General features: G+C 52.3%; 1 protein-coding gene across 11 annotated transcripts; it reads left to right on the top strand.

Annotated features, from left to right (window-relative positions):
• The first annotated feature begins 64 nt into the window (after positions 1–64).
• Positions 65–21,985, top strand: C4H19orf47 (chromosome 4 C19orf47 homolog). Of its 11 annotated transcripts, XM_043899181.1 has the most exons (11): positions 86–170; positions 2,224–2,404; positions 2,578–2,599; positions 5,400–5,451; positions 9,309–9,396; positions 9,497–9,611; positions 11,453–11,534; positions 14,332–14,469; positions 15,990–16,142; positions 17,489–17,559; positions 19,315–21,985. In XM_043899181.1, exons 4-11 carry the CDS (start codon positions 5,433–5,435, stop codon positions 19,810–19,812), a joined length of 1,164 nt encoding a protein of 387 aa, XP_043755116.1. In that variant the 5' UTR covers positions 86–170; positions 2,224–2,404; positions 2,578–2,599; positions 5,400–5,432; the 3' UTR covers positions 19,813–21,985. The 11 variants fall into 11 exon arrangements, with proteins under 11 accessions (XP_043755117.1, XP_043755119.1, XP_043755116.1 ...); XM_043899180.1 differs by lacking the exon at positions 2,578–2,599; XM_043899178.1 differs by lacking the exons at positions 86–170; positions 2,224–2,404; positions 2,578–2,599 and adding an exon at positions 3,043–3,165 and having other exon boundaries at positions 19,315–19,666; positions 20,327–21,985.
• The last annotated feature ends 1,433 nt before the right edge of the window (positions 21,986–23,418 follow it).

The raw sequence follows: 23,418 nt of genomic DNA, 5'->3' as shown, positions 1-23,418 counted from the left end.
CTCGCTGGTGGCTCTCCTGTGGGCTAGAGCGGCCGCGGACGGGTAAGTCCGACTTCCGGCGGCGAGAATGGTGCTTCCGGGGCGGGCAGCCTGGCCGAGGGAGGTGGGTCTGACAGTTGGCGCCGCCGGGAGGGCGGGCGGCGCGAGTGGGCGCGGGCTCTGAGGGCCAGGTGAGGCGCGGGCCAGGGGTGGTGGATCTGGGTTGGATGCGGTGGAGACGAATGGCGCCCCGGGATTCCGGAGTCAGTCCTGGCGCCGCCGTGCGGCTCCGGACAAGCGATTTCTTTCTCTGAATCTCAGTTTCCTGCTCTGTAGAATGGGGGTCAGAATGTGACTATAGCATCCTCTTTATAGGTTGGCGTGAGAAGTCAGCTCGTGCTTGTCGGAGCCCTAGCTCAGCGCCTGGCACACTGCACACTTCTTTGCTCTACTATTATTGTTTGTATTGTTGATGATGTTTGTGTTTGATACGGAAGATCAGGGTGTGGGAGCGTGAAATTGGAAGCCAACAGATTTCAATTCAAGTCCTAAGCTACACTTTGTGGTAGCGGACCTGTGCCTTCCCTTATCTGAACCTCGTTTTCCTCGTCTGTAGGATGAAGGCTAATAATCCCTTCATCATATCATAGAGTTATTGTGAGTATGCTGATGAAATGCGCGTGTAAAGTCCTCAGCATAGGGCCTGACGGTGTAGAGCAGGAGCTCAATAAATAGATCCAGACTATAATACTAATACTGGTCATAGCAGACACCCATTAGGTGTTTAGGTCCCTATAGTCAAAGCTATGGTTTTTTCAGTAGCCATATATATGGATGTGAGTGTTGGATCATAAAGGAGGCTGAGTGCTGAAGAATGATACCTTCCAGTTGTGGTGCTGGAGAAAACTCTTGAGAGTCCCTTGGACTGCAAGGAAATCAACCCTGAATATTCATTGGAAGGACTGATGCTAAAGCTGAAGCTCCAATACTTTGGCCACCTGATGTGAAGAGCCAATTCATTGAAAAAGACTCTGATGCTGGGAAAGATTGAAGGCAAAAGGAGAAGAGGGCGGCAGAAGATGAGGTAGTTTGATAGCATCACCAACTCAATGCACAAGAATCTGAGCAAAGTACAGGAGATAGTGAAGAACAGGGAAGCCTGGTGCACTGATGTCCGAGGGGTTGCAGAGAGTTGGACATGACTTAGTGACTAAACAATAACTATATAATGATTCCAGAAGTCATCGGTGTAGATGAGACTAGCAAGGAAGTAGAGAAGAGGAAGAAGCTCAGAGACTTCAGCTTTCCTTCACTTTTCCTTCGTGATAGGAAAGACTTCGAATCTGCAGCTAGGCAAATCAACATCCTGCCACTTACTGTTTGTCATATTTTGCTGAATCCCGTAGTATTAGGCTTTCCTTTTTCTTTGAAACCACTGATTCATTTTTCTCCAGTCAGTTCATTTGAGAAGGAAAATTTGTATTACTTTTCTAATGGAAAACTAGCATTGCTTGGCTGTGAAAAGGAGAATTTAGCCTGAACTCCAGTGGAAGCAGAATGGTTTATTACATTGTAGATAGAAAAGGAAAGAATTGAAAAAGGAATGACTTCTATTTTTGCGATTCCATGCTGTCAGGTCTCATGGATCCTGTCAAGTTATACTCTGTATTCAGCTCACACTTGGCATATGATGGTCTTGGCTTAGTGATTGTCCTACCCTTTTCCTGACTCACTGAAGATGTACTTATTTTATTTCATGCACATATACAAAACCTACTGAGCATCGTTCTAACAGCTTGGCATTTAGGAACTCTTAACCCCACTAAGCACTTTAAAAATAGATACGCCTATCTTTTTTTTTTTTTAATTTGAGTATAGTTGATGTACAATAACTCCTATCATTCTTATTTTACAGTTGAAAGAATTGCGATCCAGAAAGGTTTAACCACTTGCCTTAGAGTCAGGGTTAGGAAGTGGTAAGATCGAGCTTTGGAGGCAGGCCTTCTAAGGGCTGAGCATAGGGAGTCTGGTGCATGGTAATTACTTGAATTTTTGAGAACTGTCATTTTTCTATTATTGTTGATGTTATATAATTTTCCCTGTTCAGAAAGTCAGCGTGGGAGATGGGTTTTTAATGGTGGAGAGAGAAAATTGAGTCTAGCAGGGAATTCTGCAGCTGTAGTGGGGAGGATGCCGCTATTGTTCAGTTGCTTAGTTGTGTCTGACTCTTTTGTGACCCCACAGACCGTAGCCTGCCAAGCTCCTCTGTCCATGGGATTTCCCAAGCAAGAATACTAGAGTGGGTTGCCATTTCCTCCTCCAGAGGATCTTCCAGACCCAGGGATCGAATCCGAGTCTCCTGCATTGCAGGCAGATTCTTTACCACTGAGCCACCAGGGAGGATACCAGTACCTAAAGGCTTCTAGTAAGTATTAACTGAAACTTTGCTAAGACAGACCTCAGTGCCCAGCTCATAGTAATCCCTTGACCAGTGGACTGAGTTGGGTTCACATCCTGGCCCCTCAGTTGCTTGCTGTGTGACCTCAGGCCTGCCACTGTCCCCTGTAACTTAGAGATTGTTTTTACTTTCTCCCGCAGGTGGTGGTGACGAGGCACTGAGGTGTGTTCATAAGCAATGCCAGGCACATGAACGCTCATCAGGAGCTGCTGCATGGGCACTGGAATCAGGGAGAACTTGTTTTTGTTTTTGAATCCCAGTAAAGCTCTGGCTTGATGTGGCATTTGGCAAATGACTGCACCACAATGAGTCAGTTTTGTTTTTTTTTTTCCATTGATTAAAATGTGGCTAATGATAGTCCTCACTCATGAGGAGGTTGTGAGGCGTCAGCGTGATACCTGGCACCATTCCTGGTGCATAGTTAGTGCTTGGTATGTGCAGTGTTGTTGTTCTGTCTGGCTTACTGGAGCCTCCTTCAGGCCTTGCTCTTTGAGAGATGCTGGTTGTGTTGTCCTTGTCCAGTGGTGATATCCCAAAGGGAAAGGGCATTTTAGGAGCCAAGTATGGGATCAAGTGATGCCTGTGGTCATGTTGCTCATTCTAGTTGAGGGTGGAGGAGACAGCGTCACCCTGGGGGCTTTGGGAAGACGTCACAAAGCAGGTGGCAGCCATGCAGAGTGATGGAGAGCTTGCTAGGAGGACAGGCGAAGCAAGCATGCAAGGCACAGGTGACATTCTGTGTGAAGACTGGGTGGCCGGCAAAGCTCTTGGGTGTTGGCGGGAAGGCTGGAGTGGGAGGCTTGGGGGACAAGAAGAGCCAGCACTTCTAGAGTACTTAGCATGCACCAGGCACTCTTAGGTGCTTTATGCATAGAAACTAATCTAGCCCCACAGCAGTCCTCTGGGGTAAGTCATGTGTGTACCATCCTGGTGTACAGATGGGGACACTGAGGCCCGACTGGTGAAGTTGCTTTGCAAGGTCACACAGCTAGTAAGTGGTAGAGTCAGATTTGAACCCTGCAAGTCTGGTTCCAGAGTCCTTACTTTTTAAAATAATTTTATTTATTTATGTATTTTGGGTTTTTGCCGTGCTGGGTCTTTGTTGCTGCACAAGGCTTTTTCTAGTTGCGATGAGCAACTTTACTTGTGGCACACGGGCTTCTCATTGCAGTGCCTTCTCTTGTTGCGGAGCACAGGGTCTAGGGCGCGTGGGCCCTGTAGTTGTGGTTTCTGGGCTCCAGAGCACAGGCTGAATAGTTGTAGTGCACGGCATTCGTTGTTCCGTGGCATGTGGGATCTTCCTGGATCAGGGATCAAACCCATGTCTCCTGCATTGGCAGGCCGATTCTTTACTACTAAGTTACCAGGGAAGCACCCTCTCCCCCACCTTTTTTTTGGCTGCGCGGGCTCTTCCTTATGCTGTGTAGGCCTCTCTAGTTGTGGCGCTCCGGGTTAGTTGCTCCTGGCACTTGGGTTTAGTTGCCCTGCAGCACGTGAGATCTTTGTTCCTCGACCAGGGATTGAGCCCACATCCCCTGCTTTGGAAGGTGGGGATTTGGGCTCCCCACTAGATCTTGGGGACTTAGGGAAGTCCCCAAGAGTACCATCACTGCGATACCATCAAAATAGTGGGTGGGAAGGGGCAGGTGGTAGGTGATGGTCCACTGAAAGGGGCTGGACAGTGGGCCTTCTGCACCCTGTAGGTGGTGGAGGGGTGGGGGACACGAGTCAGAACTGGGGGTTGGCATGAGTGCAGGGGAGCGGCGTAGGGGGAGAGGGCAGGGACAGAAAAGAGGAGGATGGCCAGGGCAGGGCAGTGTGGGACACAGGGGGTCCTGGAGCCAGGTAGTGGCAGATCAGGTGAGGAGGTGATTTCTTTTAGTTCTGTTTCAGCACTGCCGTTCACGTGCAGGAGAAGGTCTCCATTGGTGCTCATATGTCATGTGTCTTTCTGGCACCCGCTGACCTTACCCAAGTGAAAACTGGTTTTGTGTTTCTGCCCTGGGGCCCCTCCTGAGTGGAGCCCCGCCTCCTTGTCCCTGGCTGCTGTCACTCACCTCTTCGCTCCCTCTATGGTCCCTGCGGGCTCCTGGCTGCCCCACGGTCGTGCCTGATGGGCTTCTGGCTCAGGGCACTGAACTTGCTGTACCTTCTCCTGGAACACTCTTCCTCTCTAAAACTGCATGGCTCACTCCTCCACCTCCTTCGGTCTCGTAAATGTCACTTTGGAGAGCTCCTCCTGGGGACTTCCCTAGTGGTCCAGTGGATAAGACTTTGCACTTCCACTGCAGGGGGCATGGGTTCGATCCCTGGTCCGGAAACTAAGATCTCGCATGCTGCGTGGTGGGGCCAAAAAGTTTTTTTAAGAAACTCAAAAAAAAAAAAAAAAAAATAGAGCCCTTCCCCCACCACCTATTTAGAATTGTAAGCCCTCCCTTCCTGGGCCCTCCTGTTTTCTCCATGACACTGAAGGCTTTCTGACACACGACACTGTCAGCTGGTTTGCTTGTTATTTTCTGTCTCTTAACCGTGTCACCACGTAGAGGCCATGCTCCGGGTTTTTGTTCACCTCTGTATTCCCGGCCCCTAGAACAGTATCTCACACCCAGTAGGTTTTCAGGAGAGAGTTTTCGAATGAATGAATGGGTATTTATGGTTAAGGTCTTGGGCCAGGGAGGGTCTTTTTTCTGTCCCTCTCTTTTCCAGCCAGAAACTTGGGAGGTGTGCGGGGACGGAGCTGTGGACATTTGCTGTCCCTGGGCCTTGTCCCAGGCAGGAGTGATCTCTGCAGTGACAGCTCTGCCCCAGGCTGACTTCCTGCCAGCTGCCCAGGCTATTCCTGGGCTGTGAGCCCCCAGCCCAGGAACTCTTTTCTGGCAGGCAGGCAGACAGGCAGCAAGAGACGGACAGACACTTAGCCGGCGGCGACTCCTGAGCGCTCTCCCCTTGTCCTCTCTTTCAGGCTCCAGGGAGCAGCGTGAAGGCCCGGGAGACAATGGTCTCAGTGACTATGGGTGAGTCTTCTCTCAAGGGCCCCCTCCTCCCCGCTCCCCCTTTTTGAGGTGTGACCTTGGTGGGGGGGGGCCGGGTGGGGGAGGGAGGGCCGGTCACTGGCAGGAACAGCTGTGCTCTGAGGAACCTGGAGGCAGGGCCAGGCCTGCTCAGGGCTGACTGCCTCCTCTCTGATATCCTGGCCTCCTGACAATGTACTATGGCCATAAAGAACTCGGGTTCTGGAGTCCAGCAGGTCGCCCACATGACCTCTCAGAGCCTTGATTTTCTCACCTGTAAAATGGAGATCGTAACATCCTGGGACGTTAAGTATTAAGGAGGTGATTACGTGTAAAGCCTTGGGCCTAGTTCTCAGCAAATGTTAGCTGTTACTATTCTCATGAGCTTTATCAACATTCTCTTTAAACTTTGTACTTGGGGATTGCCAAAACACAGAGATTATTAGCCAGTCGCTTTTAAATTTTTGGACATTTGAACATATAGAGAAGTACGTAAAACACATTTGTGTGATCATGAGAGCAATTAGAAAGAAAATGTCTGAGTACATCCTTTTTGATTCCATTCACATAAAGCACAGGAGGGGACTTCCCTGGTGGTCCAGTGGTTAAGACTGCACTTTCAATTCAGGGAGCATGGGTTTGATCCCTGTTCAGGAAACTAAGATTCCCACATGCTGCACAACATGGTCAAAATAAAGTAATAGAACGCAGAAGCAGGCACAATCAGTCTGTGCTGCTAGAAGGTGTTGATTGCCCTTGGGAGGCAGAGAGAAGTGACTCCCTAGGGAATGGGGGGGCCAGGGGAATGCTTATAGAATGTTGGAAATGTTTTACTTCTTGATCTGGGTACTGGTTACATGGGTGTGTTGGTTTATGAAACTCTATCGACTTGTGTGCACTTTTGTGAGTGTACCTTATAGTTCAGTAAGAAAGGTTTTAAAAAAGCCTCCACGCATCTAACCATCCAGGTCGAGAACTAGAATATTGCCTGCCCACCTCAAGGCTCCACCCCAGTCACACCACCTCCCTCCTTCAGATGGAATCTACCACGATCTTCTCTTTGTGATCATCTCTTCTTACCTTTCTTTTTAGTTGTACCACTAATGAAAATGTTCCTACAGACTTGGTTTTGGATTTACGTGAAGGAAATCCTGCCAGCCTTGTGTTCTTTGGTATCTGGCTACTGTTGCTTGGCACAATGCCGGAGCCTCATCTCTGGTGCTGTGTGTAGCTGTAGTTCTTGCCTTTTCTTTTTTTTAAAGTTCTTATTGAATTTGTTACAATATTGCTTCTGTTTTAATGTTTTCTTTTTTTGGCCAGGAGGCATGTGGGAACCTAGCTGGCTGACCAGGGGTAGGTCTTGCATCCCCTGCAGCGGAAGGGGAAGTCTCAACCCCTGGACTGCCGGGGCATTCCCTGTAGTTCTTGCTTTCCGTTGCTCCGTAGTATTGACCGTGTGAGCGATCGATTGTCATTTCTTTGTCAGTGCTGCTGTCAGTGGATACTGTTTTCTGGATTGTGAGACTCGCTGCTAGGAATATTCTAGTGCCTGTCTTTTGGTGTGAACAGCAAGCCACCCGTTTGAGTCCCAGACACTCATTGTGGCCTGTATTAACATTCTGAAACGGGGGTGCATCTTATAGCTGGTGCTGAGACCATTTAACTGACAGCAGGTCTTCCTCCTTCATAGGACACAACGTGATGATGAGGGCCGGACGCGGGGGCTCTCACAGTTCCTGGACTTTGCGTCAGGCAGCTGGCTACCTCCAACCTGTGTGGTGTTTCCTTTCCCCCAATAGCAGCTTAGTTGTGATACAGTTCACATCTCATACAACTCATTGATTTGTTTTTTTCCCCTTTTTGGCTCTGCTGGGTCTTGTGGGTTTTCTCCAGTTGCTGCGAGTGGGGGCTGCTCTCTTGTTGCGGAGAACGGGCTCCAGGGCACACACCTTCAGTAGTTGCGGTTCACAGGCTCAGTAGTTGTGGTCCTCGGGCTTCGGTGCTCCATGGCATGTGGAATCTTCCCAGGCCAGGGATCGAATAGGTGTCCCCTGCATTGACAGGCGGATTCTTAACCACTGGACCACCAGGGAAGTCCAGTGGCTTTTAAATTCTGTGTTTGTAGAGTTGTGCATCCATCACCACAAGCAATTTCAAAATATTTTCCTCACTCCCCCCAGTTCCCAAACACCCATTAGCAGTCACTCTCCCCTCCCCCCTGCTCTCCCGCTCCAGTCCCTGGCAGCTGGCTCTTCTATTTTCTGTCCCTATAGATCGCCGTAGATTTACCACTCCTGGACATTTCACATAAATGGAACCATTATGTGGTAGTTTTTGATACTTAGACAAAGCTGCCTGCTTTTGGCTAAAGGAACCCAGGCCCCCCCATGTCTTGACAGATGGAAAGTGCTTGTGCAAAGAAGAAAAAAGTCCGTCCTTTCCTTGGGGCTGGTAGAAGTCCTGGTAGAAGAAGGCTGTGAGCGCCTCACTTGCCGCCAGCCTGGGGAGACTGGCCTGTGCCGGGTGGGCGGGGGCCTTCTCGGGAGAGGATGTGCCTGAGACCCCCACCGCCCCCCACGCAGTGTCTCATCCAGACTGTGTCAGTTGCCTTGCTCTGAGCCTCAGTTGTCTTATCAGCAAAATGGGCATAGTAACACCAAATTTCTCCTTTTTAAAAAATAGCGTGGAGTTTTGGATATACCATTACATACCATGAGAAAGACTTAAAAAAAAAAATGTTGCTAATTAAGTTGTGGCACACCATCAATTGTGAGGTAAATCCTAGTTTCCGAGATACTAAAATGTGAGAAAAAAAATTTTACTTGGAACCAATGATCTCTGATGCCTGGCCTGAGTGGTCAGCATCATTTTGAAGAGGCCACCCAAGAGGCCAAGAAAGAACTTCGGAAACAGTGAAGTTGCATGGATGGAGTCTGCCTGGTCTAGGCTCCATGCGCAGTGGTGGCGTCATCACCGTCACCGTCACCATCACGGCTGCCGTGGGGGAGGACATCTTCTGGGCCTTGTGCCATTTGGAGCCCTTTTGGTGCCCTTTCCCTTTAGTCTGCACGATGACCCAGGACGCCAGTGCTCTTGATACTAGAGTGCCCACGCCCTGAGGGAAGGGACTCTGGGTCCTGCAGTATCCCCAGTGCCTGGAGCGGGACCCGGTGTGTGCCAACTGCTCAGTACACGCTTGTGGAATGTCTGACCCCAGAGGAGACTGAGCACCAAGCGCTGCCTTCCCCTGAGTCCTTCTGGGAGATGACCAAGCCAGGATTCAAACCCACACTCCAAAGCCTGTGCTTATGACCTCCTTTCTGAGGCCGGGCTGCTCCTGTGTGTATGTGTGTGTTGTAGCGGAGATGCTTGCTGACACCCAGAGGCCAGCTGTGCAAACCTTCTTTCCACCCACCTGTGGATCCTGTCACCCTCTGGGCTTGCACCTGCTGATGGAGACCTGGGTGGAGAATCCAGAGTCCCGACTGCCTCCCCACCCCGCCCCCAGTCATTGGCCAAGCCTGGGGGACAGTGGTCACTGGTGGTCATGCTCCAGGCAGGGCAGAGTTGTGAGGAGAAGGGCAGTCCAGGAGCAGAGGGGCTTGGGGAGTCTGCTTGTTAGCAGTGTGGCCAGCCTCTGCCTGCCTCAGTTTCCTCATCGGCCAAGTAGAGGTGTCAGTGCTGCTAATTCACAGAGCGGGCAGGCCGGCTTAGTTCCGTCATCTACGTGGAGCGCTCAGGGCCTGGCATTTGATAAGCATTTAATTTGTGGGAGCTGCTGCTGTTGTGGTTTTGCTGCTGCTGTTCTCTAAGGAGAATCATGTAAATAATGAGCCCTGTCTACACCTCCACGCCCCCAGCCACTTCCGAGTGGATCCAGTTCTTTAAGGAAGCCGGCATTCCTCCAGGACCTGCTGTCAATTATGCTGTGATGTTTGTGGATAATAGGTAAGGCTGTTGAGGGGACAGGCTGACCTTGGGGAAAGGAGGGGAGTTAGAGAGCAGGCCGGCCCACCCACCCCGACTCACTTGTCCCCCTTCCCTGCAGAATCCAGAAGAGCATGCTGCTGGACCTCAACAAGGAGATCATGAACGAGCTGGGCGTGACTGTGGTGGGCGACATCATTGCCATCCTCAAGCATGCCAAGGTGGTGCACCGCCAGGTGGGTGCTCTGCTCGATGCCTCTGTTTCTGGGTTTAGGGTGGGATGAAGGGGCGGTGGTAGAACCGACTGGAGGCTTGGATTCCACGGTTGGTTCCACTGCTTGCTGTGTGACATGGGGCACATTGCCTAACCCCTCTGAACCTTACTTTCTCCACTTGTAGAATACACATAGGCAAACCTATTTTGCTGGGGGATTGTAAGTATTAAATTACATAAAGCCCTAGCACAGTGTACACAGCAGAGCCTCGTTAAGGGCTCTCTGTATTATTATTATTATTACTACTCGTTTTTCCTTTCCTCATCACAGTTATTCTTACCGTGACTCTTCCCTGTCCGCAAAACAGGAGCTTCCGAGGTGGGACACAGTTGGTGACTTGGCCCACAACATGGTGGTTCCATTCTTGGGCCTTCTGTTGACAGTGACCTTGGACTAGTGATTTCACCTCCCCTAGTCCCTGAAACAGGCCTTTCACTCAGCCTTTCTGAATGGGGTCTCTGTGGCCGTCCCCCAGATAGTGTAAATGGCACCAAGGGCCAGGCCTGGAGTGAAGAGCTGCCTTAGCTATGATCATTAGCACTTACCAGGCTCTTGCCATGGCCTGCCAGTCCCTGTCTTCATCCTTTACACACATCACCAGCTTATTGACTCCTTCCTCCACTTGACCGAGAGGGAGGCTTGCTGCAGAGCTGTACTCTCAAGTGCTCCACTTACCATGTGGCGGTCACTGGGATTTTTCTCATTAATTTTAGAGGATTTCTGCATTCCAGGGCCAGGCTTTCATCTGCCCATCATCCTGGACAGGACCCTGCAGCGAGGGCTTTCTCAAGCCAGGGATGCTGTCTGAGTTATCCCAGAGGTCACAGAGCAAAATGTGTTCTTTTCTTTAAACTTTTAAATTTGAGGCTGATTTTAGATTTGTAGAAAAGTTGCAACAGTAGTACACAAAGTTTCTGTATTTCTTTCACTCAACTTCCCCTAATATTTGTCAAAACTAAGAAAGAAACTTTACCACACTATTATTGGGCTTCCCGGGTGGTACAGTTGACAAAGAACCCACCTGCCAGTGAAGGAGACGTGAGTTCGATCCCTGGGTCAGGAAGATCCCCTGGAGAAGGAAATAGCAACCCACTCCAGTGTTCTTGCCTAGAAAATTCCAAGGACAGAGGAGCCTGGCAGGCTACAGTCCATGGGGCGCAGAGGGTCAGACACGACTGAGCGACGGCATATGCACATGCTGTTATTAACTAAGCTATGGACTATCTGGGTTTCATCCGTTTTTCCACTAATGTCCTTTTTCTCCTCTGGGATACCACATGGCGTTTACTTCTTATGTCTCCTTAGTCTCTTTTGATTTGGGACAGTTTCCTAATCTTCCCAAGTTTTAGATGACCGTCACAGTTTTGTAGAGTACTGCTCAGGTGTCCTGTAGCATGTCCCTCAGTTTGGGTTTGTCTGGTGCTTTGTTATAAGTTGGGCTTCCCAGGTGGTGCTAGTGGTAGAGAACCTGCCTGCCAATGCAGGAGACGAAAGAGACATGGATTCAATCCCTGGGTCAGGAAGATCCCCTGGACAAGGGCATGGCAACTCATTCCAGTATTCTTGCCTGGAGAATTCCCATGAAATTAGGACCCTGGTGGGCTACAGTCCATAGGGTCACAAAGAGTCAGACGTGACTAAAACAACTTAAAACTTGTAAGTAGGAGTGAAATGTTTTGAAATCTCTTCTCTAACAGCTCAGGCTCTGATCCCCCCAAGTTTTACTCAGATATCTGGGTCCCCTTTTCCTCCACCTCAAGTCCCATCCCCATGGTAACCCCAGGCACCTGTTTTCTTCACAGGACATGTGTAAAGCTGCCACTGAGTCGGTGCCCTGCAGTCCCAGCCCCCTCCCAGGCGAGATTCGTCGAGGTGCCTCAAGCGGTGAGTCCTGTCTGTTCAGGCCTCTTTCCTTCATTCCTACACTCTGTAGTGAAGGGGACACACCTGGACTTTGCAGAGGTGGAAGCAAAGCCATCCGAGACTCTCTTCTCTTAGGGAAAGTAAATGGGGTAGTGAGTGACTGTGCATGCGATCAATTTTCGTTCGTGGTCGTTCCATTCTGCAAAGCCACTGGGAGCATTGAGTCAGTGACTACTGAGTCACTGCTCCCAGAGAAATGTGGGGTCAGATTCCTGTAAGCTTCTGGTCACAACATCTTCATCATCTGACCAATGTACAACCTTATTTTATGTGTGTTTCTGTTTTAAAACACCTTCTTTAATATATATTGTTGATTCATTGACAGTGAACTCACAGCCCACAGCACTAAAACTCATGCCTGAGTGAAGCTTATCCAACGCACATATTTTTTGCATAAAGCACATCCCAGCCTTCTTGAACTTAGGACACTACACAGCATCTTATCACCAGGCTTGGGGACCATTTTAAACAGCAGAATCACTAACAAAAACATAAAGATGTGAAAATAACACTGAGGAGACTGTAAACAGATGGTACCACTAAATAAATTTGTTTACTATGTGAGAGCTACGGCAGGAAGGCAGAACATTGCCTTTTTTGACCTGAGTTGGGAACGTGCATTAGGCAACTCAGGTTTTTTGCCTCCCTGTGCCTGTCTATAAATGACCACAGAGCCCCACAAGTATTGGTTTTGAGGTTGAATAAATTTGTAAATCTGCCAATTTACAAATACAGAATCTGAATGGTAAGAATCAACTGTATTTATACTTCTGATTTTTTAGCAGTGTGACACTTGAAAAATTTGACATACATATATACATATTGATTAGCCTTTGCTGCTTTACAGGCTTCCCCCAAACTGATATAAACACTCATTTAAAAAAAAATTTTTTATTTCAAAGCAGTTGATTTCTTTTCAGAGTAAGAGGTCACCTTTTGCAAAATTTATTTTATTTTTAACACTTTTGCATTTTAGTACTTCAAATCATACTTGTGCACTTATTGATAATGAGGAACTGATCTTCTGACCCAAGGTTTTTACAAAATTTTTGTTGAAATATACATGATTTACAATGTTGTGTTAGTTTCAGGTATGCAGCAAAGTAATTCATTTAAGTTACACACACACGCACACACACACCCACCCACCCACCCTTAGTTCCCTGACAAGGGATCAAATCCATGACCCCTACAGTGGAAGCCATTCTTAACCACTGGACCACTAGGAAAGTCCTGGTTTAGGGGAATTGATGTTATACGGACTGTGTAGCTTTGATGTATTTTTCTGTATACTGTAGTTATAGTTAAAAACAACCAAGCAATAGGAAATTATAACCTTGTGTTGAGGGTCATCATGGAGGATTTCAGGAGGCTTTGAGAGGTAGCACATTGCAGGAAGAGAGGACTTTTGAGGGGGTTAGGTAGGACAAAGTAGGAAAGTCTGAAAGCCATTGTGGGGGGTATTCCTAGGCCTACTGAGCAAGCAGTGGTAGCATGAAGACACCCCCCCCGCCCCCTCCCCTGCAGGGCTCCCCCAGGAGCTCAGGAAACCCACCCCTGAAGCTAGCAGCAGCTGCTCCTGGAGACGCGACCCCTCTCCTTCCCAGGCTAGAGCTGGCCCTCCAGTCTGCTCTCTGTAGCCCATCTTGCAACCTGGAACACCCCTTCTCCTGCTCCACAGGAGACGGGGTGCCCGAGACTGCACCCCACCTCAGAGGGAGGTCACCTCTTTTCTTGTCCCAGCCCAACTGGAGCCACACTCACATGCCCAGGACCCCCGCTGAGTGACCCTCCTCCCAGAGTCCCCCCAGTTTCCTCATCTTTAAAGCTGGTTTGCAGCAGAGCCTGCCTGCTAGGGTTGTTGGGAGGTTTGGTGACCCTGTTCACCTTTTCAGTAGATATTTTTTATTGAAGACCTGTGAAGCACTGGGGACACAGCAACACCAGTGTCTCCTCCCGAGGCTTGCAGGCTCATGGGAGAGTCTGCCAGTAGACAGATAAATGTACTTGAATGTCCAGCAGTAATGGGCTTCCCTGGTGGCTCAGCGGGTAAAGAACCCGCCTGCAGTGCAGGAGTCGCAGGAGACTCGGGTTCAATCCCTAGGTTGGGAAGATCCCCTGGAGGAGGACATGGCTTCCCACTCCAGTATTCTTGCCTGGAGAGTCCCATGGACTGAGGAGCCTGGCAGGCTACAGTCCATAGCGTCGCATAGAGTTGGACACAGCTGAAGTGACTGAGCATGTGCGCACATCCAGCAGTAATACGGACTATGAAGAAAAAGAATAGTGTAGGCTACAGGTGGTGGCGGTTGAGAGAGCGGTCAGGGAAGTTTTCTCTGAGGAGACTGAGTCTGAGAGGAGATATGAATGAAGGGACAATGAATGGACAGAGTACCATTGGTACTGGGGGAGCTGTGAGCCAGCCAGACAGCAGCCAGACAGAGAGCAGGCACCCTGAGAAGGTGTGTGCTTTCTGGAGGAGGAAGGTCCTGGAGGAAAGCAAGGCTGCATGGGAGGGGGAGGGAAGAACTCAGCACAGGGCTGGGTGACCGATGGGTGAAGGTTGCTTGGAACTCATCTGGTCTGGGCTGCAAGAAAGGCCCCCCTTGGGCTGGACTAGTCCCTGGAAGACAGGCCCTCCCCAGGCTTCCCCGTCTTGACAGTACAGCCCATTCAGTCCCGAGGTGGCCTTCCCCATCCTGCCCCGCCTTTCCGGGACCCCGTCTCACTGGACTCTCCTCTTTCCTCCTCCTGCCAGCCGCCTCCCGAATGATCACCAACAGCCTGAACCGAGACTCTCCACCTGGCACTCCCCCCAGGCGGCCGGACACCAGCACCTCCAAGATCTCTGTCACCGTGTCCAACAAGATGGCAGCAAAGAGTGCCAAGGCTGCCGGTGAGGAGACGCGGGCAGGGGGCGGGAGGAGCTGGAGGCCGCTGCGGGTTGGCAGACGGCATCAGGGGGATGTGTTCCTTGACGCTGCAAAGTGCTGTGTAGGCCATGGGGTGTCCACAGGGTTCAGACTTGGTCAGGTCACAGCCCCGCTGGGGGCCTCGCCTTCCACGTCTGTCGAAGGGGGCTGGCGCTACCCTCCTCTGCGGACAGTTGGAAGCACTTGAGATGGTGCCTGTGAGCATCATGAGCCCATTGCAGTCCTCACGCAGGGGCCAGTTCAGTCTGTGTCATTTTTATTTTATTGTGGTGAGAACACTTAACATGAGATCTACCTACTTCATGAAACTTTAAGTGTACAGTACAGTGTTGTTGATTATGGGTGGTTCAGTCTTTTTTAACAGATGGTCACTGAGCCCCGCACTGGTGCCCGGCCCTGTGCTTGATGCCTGGGGTCAAAGGTAAAGAAGCTATCTTTCCTCTTAGCCACCAGAGGGATCCTTTAAAACTTTTCATCTGATCCTTTCCCACCCTTGTCTAGAACTCTCCAGGGCTTCCCGTTGTTGCATTAGTAAAGTCATCTTCCCACATGCCCTTACTGGGCCCTGTGCGTTCAGGTCTTGCCTGCTGCCTCCGTTCCCTTCCAGGCTCCTTCCCATCATGGGGCCTTGGCCCCAACATTCCCTTCTCCCAGGGCGCTCTTCCTTCGTGGACTCTTTTATGCTTGGCCGCTGCTCTTCCAGGTCTCAGCTTGTGACCTGGGAATGGGGCACTGGCCTTTGGGCTTCCAAGCCCGCCTTCTGTCCGTCATGCGCTTCTGCCTTTGTTGAGTCCACCCCCACAGCCCAGTGATCTTGGCCCACGTGGAAAACAAGGCCCAGGGAGGCAGTGTGGCTATTCTGGCGCCCAGCCCCATCACGCCCCGTCCACCTCCATCACAGGTGCTCCCTTTCGGCCACATGTGTCTGGAAGCGCCTCCTCCTCATTCGGTTTGTAGGCCATGAGCAAGAAAGATTCATTCCTAAAGTAGTGAAAAAGATGAGGGTCCTGGGATGGATGGTTCTCTACCCCTCAGCACAGTGGAGGAGACTCAGTTTATTTTTGTAAGTTGAGGTATAATTTACTTTTGCACAATGCACATGTTGTAAGTACATAGCTTGAATGATTTTTAACAAGTGATCATACCTGTGAAGCCATTACCTTGATGGCCTGTCCACCACCCAGCAGTTTCCCATCTGAGGGTATTCTGGCTGGCCTGGGAGGCGAGCCTTCTGGGGCAGGGTCAGAGCCACAGAGAGCCCAGGAGGCCAGCCACAGCCTTCTGCAACTCCACTGGGCCCAGACCCCTGACTTTCTCGATGGTTCAGTCAGTGACCGTGGGGGAGGTTGGGAAGAGAGGGGATTCTGGTCATGGGAACACATGGAGCTAAAGGCCACATGTGTGCCCTTTGCAGGGCGTCCAGCCCCCCACCCCGAGTGGACATTCCCTCCCAGATGATGCTCACCACCACCCCCTCCCCCAGCAGCCCTGGCACGCCGAGAGGAGGAGAGCCTGAGCGTTCCCACCAAGCGGCGCCGGGTCACCGCTGAGATGGAGGGGAAGTACATTATCAACATGCCCAAAGGCACCACCCCCCGGACCCGGAAGATCCTGGAGCAGCAGCAGGCAGCGAAAGGTACTGTCTGGGGAGGGGCAGAGACTGTGTTTCCCTTTTGCTGCATCTTGCAGGGTTGGTCACGTTCTATAGGCGTTGGCCCAGAAGCAGGCTCTGACGGGGATCCAGGGAGCCTTGGACCAAGGAGATAGCAATGGTGACCGTAGTAGATAGGATCTATCTACCTCTGCCCTCTTGTCCTGCAGTTAGCATAGCAGGGCTCCTCAGTGCCTTAGCTGGCGTCTCTTCCCCGGGGGACAGTGGCACGGACCCAGTGCTGGCCTGCCTGCTAAGTGAGTGACCGTGCCTGGCTGAGGACAGTGCCCCAAACAGTAGGAACCATCGTGATGAGCCAGAGGGGTCAGGTTGAGATTCAGTCCAGAGCTGGAGTTTATCTGGTGGTATGAAGATGCTCTTCTTTACAGCGTTCCTTTTGTGTTCAGCTGTGTCTGACTCCTTGCAACCCCACGGACTGTGGCCCACCAGGCTCCTCTGTCCATGAAATTTTCCAGGCAAGAATACTGGAGCTGATTGCCATTTCCTTCTCCGGGGATCTTCCTGACCCAGGGATTGAACCCTCGTGTTTTATGTCTCCTGTATCGGCAGGTGGAGTTTTACTCCTGCTGAAGCCCTGCGTTCTTTGAGAACATTGTGCATGTTCTCATGGGAAAACATTCAGTGGATGCAGAGGCAGTAAATGCAAATTCCAGCTCCCGTATCCCACACGTATTGTGAATCTTTCCAGAGCAGCATCTGTGAACTTAAGTGCATCTGTTTGTGTGTTTACATACATCTTGGCTTTTTTTTTCTTTTTAAGCACAAACAGTCTCATCCTGTATGTACTGTTGTATAAGGTTTTATTGAGCTCTTTTCACATTAGTGCATGTGGATCTGCTTCATTCTTTCTAATGGCTGTTCAGTGTTTCCATGGTACTTCTGTACTGTAACCTAGTAAACATTCTGTTGATGGCTCTTCAAACTGTTATCTACGGAGGGTATTACCATTCATCAGATTCTCTTAGAGGCCCAAGGCCCCCAAAAGAGGGGACGGAAGCAGTAGGGCTTTAGAACTCTACCCTCACATATAGTTCATGAATTGGTACCAAGGGGTGAGGACCAGAAATGTCCATTTTAATTGATCCTTCTCACATTTGACGTTGACCAGAAGTGTGGGGGTAAAGGTCAGTGTGAGCGGACAACATAGGCATAAAACCTGATTCGGTCCAGCGTGTGCCTGCTTGGACCAGAGCTGCCTGGGGCCTGGGCTGGCCGTGATGACCCCTGCCCGTCTGCTCGGTGCTCAGCTGGGCGTAGGCCTGCAGGGGCCACCCCCCAGGCGTTGGCTAATGACCTTACTTCCCTCCCAGGTCTCCACAGGACATCTGTGTTTGACCGCCTCGGCGCTGAGACCAAGGCAGACACCACAACGGGGAATAAAGTGAGTGGGAAGTGGGGGAGCCCCTGGGCACTCTCAAAGCTTTGTCTTCCCTGAGTGTCATTCCTGGCACTTCCTGCATGCACCTCACCCTGTCTCATGTACCTTTACAGTCCGGTGCCCTTGTCTGTACTCCTGTCTGTCTGCTACCCCGATCTCTCTCCCGATTTCTAGCCCCAGGGCTCTGGCGGACCCCTGAACAGTGCCCTGGGACCCCTCCCACCACCATGTCCCCTAACTGGCCTCGAATCTTCCTCCAAAGTACATCCTCCTCTTGTCTTGGGGGCTTCATGCCCCCCTTCCAGGCAGTCTTGAGTCTGAGGGCACCATCTGTCTCCTCCTGTCTGCTGCCTTGTCCCGTCGGGATGGGCAGCGGCCTCTTAGCTGGTGTCTGTGCAGCTCCAGAGAAAGCCCTCCAGCGCCTCCCCAGGCAGCAGCGCCTACAACCCACAGGACAGGCCCCTTCTGCCCTCCTCGCCCACTGTAAACCCTTCAGAGGCTTTTCACTAGCCCAGGACGCAGCCCGATCTTCTTGCCTCCACTTGCAGTCCCGCAGGCTCCAGGCTCGGCATGCAGTTAGGAGACGCAGCCTGAGCCTGTCGCCTGGCCTGAATCCTGCTCTGCCATTGTCTGGCTTCGTGGCCTTGACCATTTCACCTCAGTTTCCTCCTCTGTATAGTTCCTGCCTCACAGGGTGGTCATGAGGACTCATGAGGTATACCTGTGTGGCGGGGTCTGTCTGGTGCCTGATTGGCATCTATTTTTTTTTTTTTGGCCACACTGAGCGGCACTTGGAACTTTCCCTACCAGGGCTCGAACCAACACCCTCGGCAGTGGAAGCACAGTCTTAACTGCTGGACCACCAGGGAAGTCCCTGGTGAGCGTCTTGAAATGGCACCTAAGATTCACGCTGGTCAAGTTTGCCAGCTGCCTTTCCTTCCTGCTCACCAGGGCTCACCCGCTCTGGCTTTTTTCTCATTTCCTAAATCTTATCGTGAGCGTGATTGTAATGCTCAGGATCACCTGGCTTAAAGATGCCGCCATGGAAAGAGCTGAGCACATAGCAAGTACCCCATAAATATGATTCTTACTCGTGCCTGGGGGACTTTGATGGCACGCTTTACTCTGCTTAAACACTGAAGCCTCAGAGAAAGCGTCCCTGAACTCAGCGAGGAGACAAGGCTTCCCTGTCCGCAGCTCTCCACTGCCCTCCCAAGCACACAGTCCTGTCGTCACTGGAGAATTACTTGTGTGAGATCCGATGCCGGCTCTGTCTTCCCTGCTGGACTGTAAGACCCCTGTGAGCGGGGCAGGGCCCATCTTGGTCAGCACTGAGTCACCAGCAGTGCCCAATACAGGGCCAGATACTGAGTTGGGACTCAGAGATTATTTGTGGGGTGGTTGACCAAATTCGCCTTTTCTCTGTCGGTCCTCTGTAGACCTTCGCAGACAGGTTTCCCTTTCACCTCCCGTCTCCCTCCTGCTCTTATTTGACTCACGTCCACTCAGCTCTCAGATCTCATCCTAGGTTTCCCTTCCCCAGGGTGCCTTCCCCTAACTTCGGCAGGGAGGGGTCTCCTCTGGGCTCCCCCCGTTCCCTGGACTGGGTCTCTCCTGGCTCTCATCACTATCGAATATGTCAGTGAGGGGTGCGCTTCTCAACTGCGAGCCCCACGAGGCCAGGCATGGGTGAGGCAGCTCCGTGGTTACAGGTTGAGTGACTCGGTGGCTTACCTGCCCTGTCTGTGACCCCCACAGCCCACCGGAGTCTTCAGCCGCCTGGGGGCCACCCCCGAGACAGACGAGGACCTGGCCTGGGACAGTGATAACGACAGCAGCAGCAGCTCTGTCCTACAGTACGCCGGGGTCCTGAAGAAGCTGGGCCGCGCCCCCGCCAAGGCCAGCCCGCAGCCCGCACTGCCTGTCAAAGCCAAGGCGACGAGCTCGGCGCCGGCCGCTGCCGCCCCCACGCTGCGGCGCCTGGCCCTCTCCTCGCGCCCGGCGCCCGAGAGGAAGCCGGAGGCCCTGTCCAAAGTCAGCATCATCCAGAGACTGGGCAAGCCCGCCCTTGTGCCCGAGGCCCAGGACAGCCAGGTCACCAGCACCAAGAGTAAGTCCTCCGCTGAGGTCAAGGTCACCATTAAGAGGACTCTGGTGGGGCCCCGGGGGAGCAGCTCCAGCGAGGGCCTGGGTGCCCAGATGGACCACGCGGGCACCGTGAGCGTATTCAAAAGACTGGGCCGGAGGACCTTCTAGCCCAAGGGCGGGGCGCAGGCCCCTCTCCTGACTCCCGGCTCCGTCAGTCTTCAGCGAGGGCGCGTCACCCCTCCCCGCCGGCTTCCGGATGACTAGTCGCCCTCAGGTGTTCTGCCGGCCTGAGCTTTCCGGGGAGCCACGTGGGTGTTCTGAGTCCAAAAGGGTCGCCGTGGCCCGGCCTTGCCGCTCTGGGACTTCCCTTCTCTCCCGTCCTCTGTTCTCTCCTCTTGACTGTGGCCTTGGCAGGACCTCCCCCTTTTACCTCTCCCAGTGCCAAGGACCCTTCTCCTCCCTCCATGCCCTTCCTCTCTCCCAGCAGCATCTGCTGCCTCAAACCCCCGTTCTGGGGCCTCCCTGTCCCCCAGAGTGGGTGCACCCCGAGGGGCCTCTGTTCCCCACCCGTGACTTCCTTGCCCGCCTGCCTCTGCCCACCCCCCCACTGCTTTGCCCTCCCCCACTCTCTCCCGATCTTCACTCTGTTCATTTCTTTTCTGTTTTCTGTCCCCGTGGCAAGGCCCGACTGTCCGCTGCGTCCTGCCTGACCCTCCTGCACCTCCGGCCTCCCAGCGGCGCCCTCGTCGGCGGTGGCGTCGAGCCAGTAGAGACTGTTAGCCGCCCTCACTCCCAGGCTGGAGGGACCTTCCCAGACCCCGGGCTGCGGCCAGGGCACCCGTCCGGGTCTCTTTTCTCCCTAAAAGTCTGTGGCGGGTGGCGGGTAAGGGGCACTGAGATGGGAAGCCAACACCGAGAGAAGAAAACAGCTATTTTAATATATTTTTGTGACTTTCAGACTGTTTCCCTCCCCTCCTTCAGGGTGAGTTGCAGGATTGTTTTTTACACGAGTCACAGGATAGGCTTGGCGCCCGTGGAGAGTTGGGCCAGCTCCCTCACACCTGTAGGCCGTGATTTTGCTACCAGCTCTGGGGTGAAGGGAGTAACAGTCATGGTCATCATCCACTTGGGCCACCTCCTCCTCCTCTGGGCAGCCCGCAGGGGTTCTGTCCATCTGCCCTCCTCTTCATGGGTTTCCCCCGTTTCTGCCAATCTGCCTGTGAATGGTTTTCCAGATCACAGCTCCACTGTGAGGCTGTGGGTTCCTGTGGACTGGGTTGTTCACCCGCTCACTGCTGTGTGGCACCTGCTGTCTGCCAGGCCCATTCTAGGGGCTGGGGCTCCATCCATGAGCCAAACAGACCTGTCCCTGTCTGCGTGGCTGACCTCGCCAGCCAGAGAGACAAGCAGTAAAGTGATCACGCTGCTCAGAGTCGGAAGGAAGGATGAGCGCCCGTGACCAGAGTCTCTAGATGTTTGGGGTAAGAAGGCCTTTCGGAGGAGGTGACCTGTAGGGTGGTTTACGTGAAGTTCAGGAGCAGAGTGCTCTGGCAGGGTAAACAGGCAAGGCCAGGCCCTGAGGTGGGACCGGGGGACACGGAGGAGACCAGCATGGCTGGTGCCCGAGTGAGTGAATGACGGGCCTAAGGAATTTGAACCCCTTCCCGAGAGCGTTGAGTTTGGGAGGGTTTGAGGCAAACAAGTGGTGATCTGAGTTGCCTTGTGTGAAGGTTGCTGGGGCCACCATGAGGAGGAGAAGTTGTTGGGAGGGTGGGATGGAGGCAGGGAGGCAGCCTAGGGGGCAGTGGTGGGCTGGGGAGGAGAGGCAGGGGTGGACTTTGGGGTGCCTCGAGAGGGGCAGCAGGATTCTCCCTGCGGGTGGGTTGGAATTTGGGAAAAGACAAGGGGCTGGATCACGCCTGGATGGGGGACTTGAGCATCCAGAGAAACATGCTGTTTTGTAGCCCTGGGTGGGGCGGGAGGGCGCTCAGGTTTCACCGGGTTGACTGAGAGGTGAGCAGTCTGCGGGGAATGCTCAGGGCCCAGCCGTGTTCGCAGCCGCGGGCCTGGTGATACCAGCTACAGGAGAACATAGAGAGAGAGGGGACCCAGAGGGGAGTGGGGGTGCTGTTCTCACCTGGAGAACAGTCTCTGACAAGGAGATTACCAAGGAGTGGTCAGGGAGTTAGGAGGAGAACTGAGAGCAGGTGAAAGTGAGGTTAGACTGCATCCTTTTTTTTTTTTTCCATTTTCCATTTCAACACAACACCGACCATTTGAACCGTTCTTACGTGTCCTCTTCAGTGGCACTAAGTATATTCATACTGTTGTGTAACCGTCATCCGTCTCCAGACCTGTTTTTGTCTCCATAAATGATCATCCACTTATTTTTAGTTTGTCAGCGACGTCATACTGGGTGGCTGCTGCTCGTCAGGCAGAGTCCCACGCACTGGGCCTGTGGTGTGAGGGGCCGGCCTTCAGTATGAGGGGCAGTGATAGAGCAGCCATAGTTCCCCTCTCCTGGTGAGGGTCCAGGCCAGACCCTCGTGGGGCTGGTTGAGGTTGCTGACCTCAAGGACAGCTAAAGGATGGTGATGTCAAGATCCCAGAGGCCGCCCGTTTGTGTCAGGGCCACAAGGAGGCGCTCACACACAGAGACACTTTCCATGTGGTTCTTCACCTCTTTTTTTTCTTTAAAAACCTTCCTAGTGACTTCCTTGAGTTCCACCTCATAGATAGCTTCTTCAACTGCCAGGGTTGCCTGGAAGGGTTCCAGTTACTAAATTTAAGAGCGCAGGGTAATTTCTTAATGCACAATGGGAACTAAAATGATATAAAAATGTGTAGCTCACTTAGCACGACAAGCTTACCTGCTGTGAGGTAAGTCGAGGCACTGTTGCTCCTTACAGAGGCGCGGAGGGGGACGGACAGCTGGCGAGTGGCGGCACTGGGCGTGACGATGGGAGGTGAGCAGGCGCCTCGCCACTCAGCCCCGGCCCTGTGCTGCCTCACCTGCAGATCGGAACAGGGCCCCTTTTCATAAAGGGGAGGGCAGGGTCCTGGGAGAGTGGTTTTGGGTGTCCTCGAGTTGTTTGCGTGTACACGCTGCCCCGTCACCTACCCCAGGGAGCGCTTGCAGCTCTGGAAGGCCATGGGCCACCGCCTGCCTGACAGAGTGGAGCCGCACCCCTCAGCCTCCCAGCCGCTCCAGCGTCCCACCCATTTGATTCGGTGATTCTCCCAAGCCAGCCCCAACAGCTGTGGCCCACAGGGGTGTATTACTTTTTCCTCTGGTTCTCTGAAACATTTTCGAGAGTAAGTATTGGGTTGGCCAAAAAGTTCATTTGGCTTTTCCATAAACATCCCACAGAAAAACCTGAATGAAATTTTTGGTCACCCCAAAGACTACATACACCCGGTACAAAATGCCAAGATACAAAGGCTTCACAGTGAAAAGTTCTTCCCAAGTCTCCTAGCTCCCCAGCCCCCTCCTCAGAGGCCACCAGTGTTGCGAGTGTCTTGGATCACCCTTCCAGAGATGTGTCTCTGTGTGCGTGTGTGTATACACACACACACATATGTGCATGCATACATATAGCCAGAGGAACACAATACACACACATGTGCACACACATGTTAATGGCCTAGCTTACTCAACCAGTCCTTTAGGGAAGGGAATTCACGTTGTTTCCAGTTCCTCGTTATTAGAAGTAGTGCTGCTGTGGGGAAAGGTGGGTTTGGTTCAGGGGTGAATTAGAAGAACTTCGATGACAC

Source organism: Cervus elaphus, chromosome 4, assembly GCF_910594005.1.
Source record: "Cervus elaphus chromosome 4, mCerEla1.1, whole genome shotgun sequence".
Lineage (NCBI taxonomy): Eukaryota > Metazoa > Chordata > Mammalia > Artiodactyla > Cervidae > Cervus > Cervus elaphus.
This window is presented reverse-complemented; position numbering and strand designations above follow the sequence as displayed.